The following is a 7,629-nucleotide window of genomic DNA, read 5'->3' as shown; positions in this document are numbered from 1 at the left end:
TGGGGGGGGGGGTTCAGCTGCAGTTCAGACATGGATGCTGCAAGTTGTGCAGCAGAGGGGTCTGCATGGGAATGCGTTTGCCCCAGTCCCCTTCTGACTTGTGGAGCTCCAGAAAATGCAGTCTGTGGAGCTGGGAAATGAGCTGACTCTCCCTTAAGGAGAGCCCATCTCCAATCCTAAGAGTCCTTTGACCGTTTCCTTCCAGTCTCCTGGCAGACTGCGTGCTGTCCTCTTGAAAGGCACAGGTGTCTCATAGCATCACTGTGATATCTGAGAGCCCCATGAGGAAGGTGCAGAGATGCTGAGAGTATGGAGCTGGTGGTGGGAGGCTGTATGTGGGCATCTGAAAAGAGCCCTGTGTGTCCTTGGCTAGAAGGGGAGTGTGGAGAGCTCCCTCAGGTGCCCAGAGAAAGGGTGAGAAGTTTGGAGATGTGCACTTTGAAACTGGACTTGTCTGCTCTCATCAGAGGCTGCTTTCTTTCTAGGGCAACACATGAGTTTAACCATCCTCCAGCCCAAAGATTTACAAGCACAGGACAGCTGGGAATGAGTGTAATAGACAGACTAGCTGTCCTCACTCTGCAAGAAGGGACAGTGGATGCTTTCCTCTGAGGACTCACAGTAGAAATGCCAAGGATTTCTACCTTTGAGGAACACTCCCCAGGGGTGTCACGGACATCTAAATTAAAATAAAATTCCTATATAATCCCTGAAACTCTGTTCCTCAAACCTCCTTTGTTAGAATTCAGAGTGAAGATGCTGAAAAGCCCTTCTACACGATGAGTGGCTTTCACCTGACAGAATTTGTGAATGTCAGAGCTGGTCACCCCCATTCCCCTGTGCCCACTGCTTTTCAGCACAATTGACTCCTGTGGAGCCCATGGGCAGAGGTCCCTGCTCCTCACAGCACACTCAGGCAGGGCAAAGCGGAGCTCCAGCAAGGGAGCTGCACAAAGATCCTCTCATTAAAGAGAAAGGCAATGTGGGGGCTTATATGAGAACTGCAACATTTGGGGGTTTTTTGCTTGAAAAGTGTCTCCTAGCTTCTCAATGTCTTTTCTTCTTTGGACAGTCCCCGATGCCCAGAGATAGCAAAATGTCCAACAGCAGCTCCTACAACGAGTTCCTCCTCCTGGCATTTGCGGACACACGGGAGCTGCAGCTCTTGCACTTCTCACTCTTCCTGGGCATCTACCTGGCTGCCCTCCTGGGCAACGGCCTCATCATCACAGCTGTAGCCTGCGACCACCGCCTCCACACCCCCATGTACTTCTTCCTCCTCAACCTCTCTCTTCTGGACCTTGGCACCGTCTCCACCACTGTCCCCAAATCCATGGCCAATTCCCTGTGGGACACCAGGGCCATTTCCTACTCAGGATGTGCTGCTCAAGTCTTCCTGGTTGTCTTCTTGTTAGGAGGAGAGTATTCTCTTCTCACAGTCATGGCCTATGACCGCTACATTGCCATTTGCAAACCCCTGCACTACGAGACCCTCATGGGCAACAGAGCTTGTGTCAGAATGGCAGCAGCTGCCTGGGTGAGTGGTTTTCTCCATGCTCTCATACACACTGCTAACACATTTTCCATACCACTCTGCCAAGGCAACACATTGGAGCAGTTCTTCTGTGAAATCCCCCAGATCCTCAAGCTCTCCTGCTCAGACTCCTACCTCAGGGAAGTTGGGCTTATTGTGGTTAGTGTCTGTTTAGTCTCTGGGTCTTTCATTTTCATTGTGCTGTCCTACGTGCAGATCTTCACAGTTGTGCTGAGGATGCCCTCTGAGCAGGGACGACACAAAGCCTTTTCCACGTGCCTCCCTCACCTGGCAGTGGTCTCCCTCTTTCTCAGCACTGACACATTTGCCTACCTGAAGCCCCCCTCCATCTCCTCCCCAGCTCTGGATCTGGTGGTGTCTGTTCTGTACTCAGTTGTGCCTCCAACTCTGAACCCCCTCATCTACAGCATGAGGAACAAGGAGCTCAAGGATGCCCTGAGGAAAGTGATTTCGTGGACATTTTTCAGCACTGGTAACATTGCCATTGCTCTCCACAAATGACTCCCACTGTGTCCTGTACCAGGACTGAGCTGTGTTTGTTCACTTTATTTTTATTATTACTATTATTACTGTTTTGATTATCATTTGCCACCATGTTGCTGCACCAAAGGTTGGATTCATTCCACCTTCACTGAGACTGCTCTGCCTCAGCTGGTGCCCATATAAAGTTTTGTCCAACACTGTGTCAGAGCTGACTCCCTCACAGTAGCTCTGTAATAAAGTAGGTTCTTCCAGGTGCAGTGCCTGAGGGCTGCGCTTCCTCCAAAGCTGCTGTCTGTCACGCTCTGTCCCCAGCATATATCCTTGAGACAATCTCACCCACCCTGCACGCTGGTCCTTACCCCAAAAGTCTCCCCCAGAGAAGGCTCCATGCCCAGCTGGAGGACTGGATGTCCAGCTGTAATCCCTGGGAGGACGAGCCCTCTGCTGGTCCTCTGCAGGGCTCTCAGGGAGCATGCAGAGGAGGTCCTTGTGCCCTCTTCTGGGCCTGTAGACCATCCTCCTCCCATGGGGGACCTCAAGCAGGGTGCCTCAGTGCAAAGATGCAGCTGAGCTTGTTGCTGAATGACCAGAGAGGAGAAACTGCCCCAGGAAACTCCTCACACCCAGCCTCTCACACCAGCTATTTCCAGCACTGGCCATTCCCCATGGTCCCGGTGAGGGATGATCTCTGAATGCGACCAGCTCCATCTGCCTGCTGGACTCAGCACCTGTATGGGGGGGAATGGCCACCCTGCTTCGCTTCCCTGTGCGGTCCAGACCACAGCAGAACCCAGAGCACAGCCTTCTGCTAATGCTGGGGGGACAGGATCAGGGCTGAGCAGGGGCTGGGGATGGCTGGGAGGCTGCCAGTCAGGAGGGCTGAGAGGGATGGGGCACCAAGGGCTGTCATGGGGACCATGCCTGCAGAATGTTTCCCCACCCCAGAACACACCCTGCCCTGTGCAGTGCCTGCACAGTGGGGCCGTGGGGCCACATAGAGGGTAGCAGGGCTGGGCCAGTGCAGGGATGAGGCGCAGATGGGAGCCATGACACTCCACAAGCTCCTGATGGTCATTACGGGGACTCGCTGCTGCTAGCAGGATTGGGGGTTTCTCAAGGGCTGCAGCCACCAGCACCACCTGCCAGGACTCCCAGAGCCAGCACAGATGATCAGTGCCCGGCACTGCAGCTCACAGTGTCCCCTGTCCTGTACCACCATCCTCTCTCAGGAGCACTGCCAGGTGCATCACTCCCAGCCTGGGTGTGGAGAGGGACTGCTGGAGTTCTTCTCTTCTCATGCCTGCTGATCCTGCCTCAGCCCTGGTGTCAGCCCACAGGTTCTGCCTGGGTCATGTTATGTCTCCATACGCTCTCCTCTGAGACCATGTAGGGACCTGCAGTGCATAGCTATGCTTGCAGCTGGCCACCATGGCCGACCTGCATAGTCCCAGGAGATCCCAGCAAGGCTGCGCTTGGAGACGAGGCTGTGATTGTCCTCAGTCAAAGTTGGTGGGATAGTCTGTCTGGGGGCCAAGGGAAGGAAAGGACAATAGACAACAAGGAGAAGATGCAGTAGGGAAAATTCCAAATGAGTTGAAGGAAAAAATAAAGAAATAACCATGGTAGTTGAATAGCACTGGGGCAGGGGACAGGAAAACTTTAAAAAACTCTCCTGGAGAAAGCACCTACAACCTTATCTAATTGCCAAATTAGCACAGCTCAGAGCAGATCGTGGTCCTGCTGATCTCTGGTGCTATTTCCCAATCCAAATCCTCTAGGAGGAAGGGATTGGCAGGCAGAGTGACGGTCAGGGGACACTGTTGTGGGGTTGAGGCCTTGCAGGCATTTGTACTGCCTGGTCAAGCCTGTCCTGAGAGTCACACAGTGAGTGAGTTCATCCTCAAAAATGAACCAGTGCTGGGACAGAGCAGATATGTTCTCAGGAACACACCAGGCATTCAGCCCCTTCGACTGCTGAGGCGTCCCCAGACCGGTGCTTTGCATCCTGGGTCTGAAGGGCTGAGAAATCTTTGGAGCCAGAGCAGATCGGAGTCCCATCTCCTGGACTCACAGGTTACAGGGCATCAGCAGGACTGTCCTGGCTGCAGGGAGGGAATCACTGCCCAGGGAATGAGCAGATCCCCCTCTGCTCTCCCCTCTCTCTTCACACCCCGGAACAGAGATCATGCTTCCCGTGTTGTCCCTCTCTGCTGGGCTGTATTCCCAGCTGGAGGGGATGCAGGCTTCACATTGGGAAATGCAGGAGAGGCCAGCCTCATCTAGAGGAGCAGGGTCCCACCACACCTGCTGGGTGGCCAGGCCTGCAGGCTGCACACCCCACTCTCTTCCCCGCACACCTCCTGCCTGGGGCTGCAGGGTTCCCAGCAAGAAGGCAGGCATGCCTGGGGGTCTGGTGCCATTGGGGTGGTGGCCTTTGGACCAGCCTCCGTCTGTAAGGGACTCAGGAGATTCTCTGCCTCCATGTTAGTGACAAAGTTAGTGTCCCAGTTTTTTCCCTCTGGAGAGCTGAGGATTTCATTCTTGAGAGAAGGGGAAAAAGGAAACCCTTTTGTCCATGAGATCACCACATCAACCCTCTACTGTCTTCTCCTTCTCTATCACCCCCAGAAGTCCTTTGGCAGCAGAATTTTTTGGTTTCTGGCCCTCTATCTGACCCTGCTTTGAGCAGCACGTTGCACTACAGGCCTCCTGTGGTCCCTTCAACCTGAATTATCCTGAACGCCTATGATCTCAGGCACCATTTCAAGCACAGAGCAAATGTCTCTGGGACAGGAGTCCTTTGTGCTTTATGTGACCATCTAAAAGAAGGCAGGTGATCACCTCCTCCTCCCTGTTGACTGTAAGTGCAGCCTGAGAGGCACTGCCTCAGGCATAGCTACATTACAATGGAAATTCTTTGCATCCACCTTTAACCACCTGAAAGGCCACTGCATGGAACCCCTCAGTGATGAGGGGAGAAAAACAGGCTTTTCTGCAGTGTGATTTCTCTACCTCTGCAGTTTGTGCCTCTAAGTAGATGGTGCCATCCTCCCCTTGGTTCCTTGCCTGAAGCTCAGGCTGGATGGGGATGTGAACGTGGAGGCTGGCTGTCACTGCAGTGCTTGTGAGATGGTGGAGAGGTAGGAGGAAGAACAGAATGACCACCCTGGACTGCAGCAGAGAGGATTTCATCTTGTTTGGGATGGAGATAGGCAAGCCAAAGCTCAGCTGGAGCTGGAGCTAGGAAGGGATGGGGAGGGTAACCTGAAGGGCTTCTGCAGTTATGTTGTCAGCACAAAGCAGGCAGCCAAGGAAAATGTGGTGTCCCTGCTCAGTGGGACAGGGGACGTAGTGACAAAGAGAGGGGAAAGGCTGAGGAGCTCATTGCCTCTTTTACCTTGTCTTTTCCTGGTCTTGTCTACTGCCAGGCCTCCCTGGCCCCTGAGTCCTTTAGCAGCACCTGGGTTGGTAAAGCCTCACCCATGGTAGAGGGAGATGTAGCTGGAGAGAACTTTTGCCCAGTGGGCACACACAAGTGCATGGGACCAGATGGGAAGCACCCCAGGTTGCAGGGAGAGGTGCCTGGAGTCACTGCAACGCTGCTCCCAATTGTCTATGAAATGTCAGGGTAATCAGGGAGGTTCCTGATGACTGGGAAAAGGCAGACATCTCGGCCATTTTGCAGGAGGGCAAGAGGGAGGGTCTGGGGAACAACAGGCTGGTCCTCTTCATCTCAGTGCCTGGGAAGGTGATGGAGCAAATCCTCCTGGAAACCATCTCCAAGCATAGGAAGGAGAAGGCCTGGAAGAGGCAGCATGCTTTGACCAAGGGGAAATGGAAAGCATGCCTGACCAACCTGGTTGCCTTCCACCGTCAGATGAATGTCTGCGTGCACAAGGGGAAAGCAGGGGATTTTGTGAACTTTCACTTTAGCAAAGCCTTGGACACAGTCCCCCAGAGTCTCCTTAGAGGCAAATTGTTGAGCTCTGCCCTGGATCAATGGACCATAAGGCCAGTGGAAGATTGGCTGGACCAGCAGGCTGAAACGCTGTTATCAGTGGTACAAGTTCCAAGTGGCAGCCGGTTACCAGCAGCATCCCTCAGTGATCAACATGTGGGGCAGGACTGTTAACATCTTGATGAATGGCCTGCACAGTGGATGGAGCGCACTCTCAGCACCCTTGTGGCCAATGCATAAGTGGGGGGAGCCCCTGGGCAACCTCATCCATTTGCCTCTGCATTGACCAGTGCGGCTGGGACTAGGTGACCTCCAGAGGTCTCGTCCACCGCAAGTGCTGTGATTCAGTGCACTGTTCCCTGGAGAGCTCTGTAAAGAGAGAAGAGGCCAAGGAAGAAGAAAGGCCAGAGAGGCAGAAGAAGAGAGCTGAAACATTACAGTTTAAATAAAGTAGTTCCTCCGAACAAAGTTTCTCCATTCAGAGTGCTGGTAGCAAAGGTATTTTGATGAATAATGTGTATATATATATATATATATATATATTCACTCGCATAGACAGGCTAATTCCTGTAGGGCGTGAACATGGTGCTGCCAATTAATAAGAAAGAAAAAAATATATGGCAATGTTAAAAACTGTGTGAAATTCTGGAAACAAGGATTTCTTGTCAATTGTTGCAGTGAGTTATTTTTTGAGATCTCAACTTATGACTAGGATCCACTTTTGCGGCTTGATTCATTTGACCACAGAGAGAGGCTATTGCTGCCTGAGATGCCCTGGGGTAGCTGTGTTGCCATGTGGTGCTGGAAATTTTGGAGGCAGCTCCTGCAGTACCTGAGCTTGTCATTAGGAAAGGTATCTCAAAACCACTCAGTTGAGACAACTTAGTTCCCTCCATAGAGTAGAAAGGGAAGTGCAGAGAACTGGATTTGACAGAGACATCTGCACTGACGAGGTCTGGCCTGGGGTGAGATCAGCCTCTTCCTTGTTCTCAAGGAGCTCTCTTCTTGCCCTGTTCTATGTGTCCTGCCTAGTTAAGAGATGGGAATCGGGGCTGCCAGAGCCGGACATTTCCACGTCTTCCACATAATCATCCTCTGATGCTACAGTTTATAATGCTGGAATCAGTCTTCCTTCAGTGCTTAGAGAGGGCCCATTGGTGATTATTTTAGTCTACTTCAATGAACATGATTAAAGAGTGGACATCTTCAGGAAGGGTATTAATCTGGGGAGAAGAAATCTTGATCTGCCCTTGACCTTGTGTTTCCACTGCTCTGTCTATTAGGCTGTGGATAAAATCTCAGTGCTCTCTCACATATTTCCACATGTCCTGATTAAATTGGTCATTTCTAAAGGCATCTTTGCATCAGACTCTCCGGGCATATGCACTTTCCATAGTTTCCCAGTTTTCCTTTTCCCCTTAATCTTTATCCATTCAGGTAACTCTTAAGTCTCCAGTTGCTGCTCTGAGCTTCTGGGAGTCTGAAGCTTGCCTCATCTTTCAGCAGTCTCCTTGTCTCTTTAGCCTGCTCCTTTGTTGTGTTTCTTGACTATCCTTTCCTGTCTATCTGTGGAAAACATTTCAAGGCAGGTTATGCCTTGTGGGCAGTGGACCTCACTGGAGGTAGCTTGGAC

At 52.0% G+C, this 7,629-nt stretch overlaps 1 protein-coding gene across 1 annotated transcript; it reads left to right on the top strand.

Moving 5' to 3' along the window:
• Nucleotides 1-1,096: 1,096 nt before the first annotated feature.
• On the top strand, nt 1,097-2,002 carry LOC136992938 (olfactory receptor 14C36-like; the record flags this gene model as incomplete). The annotated part of the gene is made up of 1 exon (XM_067302956.1): nt 1,097-2,002. A coding segment is annotated over exon 1 (906 nt), but the record flags the coding sequence as incomplete, so codon positions are not given.
• Between the last annotated feature and the right edge of the window lie 5,627 nt (nt 2,003-7,629).

The sequence above is a fragment of the Apteryx mantelli genome, chromosome 11 (genome assembly GCF_036417845.1).
Source record: "Apteryx mantelli isolate bAptMan1 chromosome 11, bAptMan1.hap1, whole genome shotgun sequence".
NCBI classification, from domain to species: domain Eukaryota; kingdom Metazoa; phylum Chordata; class Aves; order Apterygiformes; family Apterygidae; genus Apteryx; species Apteryx mantelli.
Note: the sequence above shows the minus strand (reverse complement) of the source record. Positions and strands in the feature narration are given on the sequence as shown.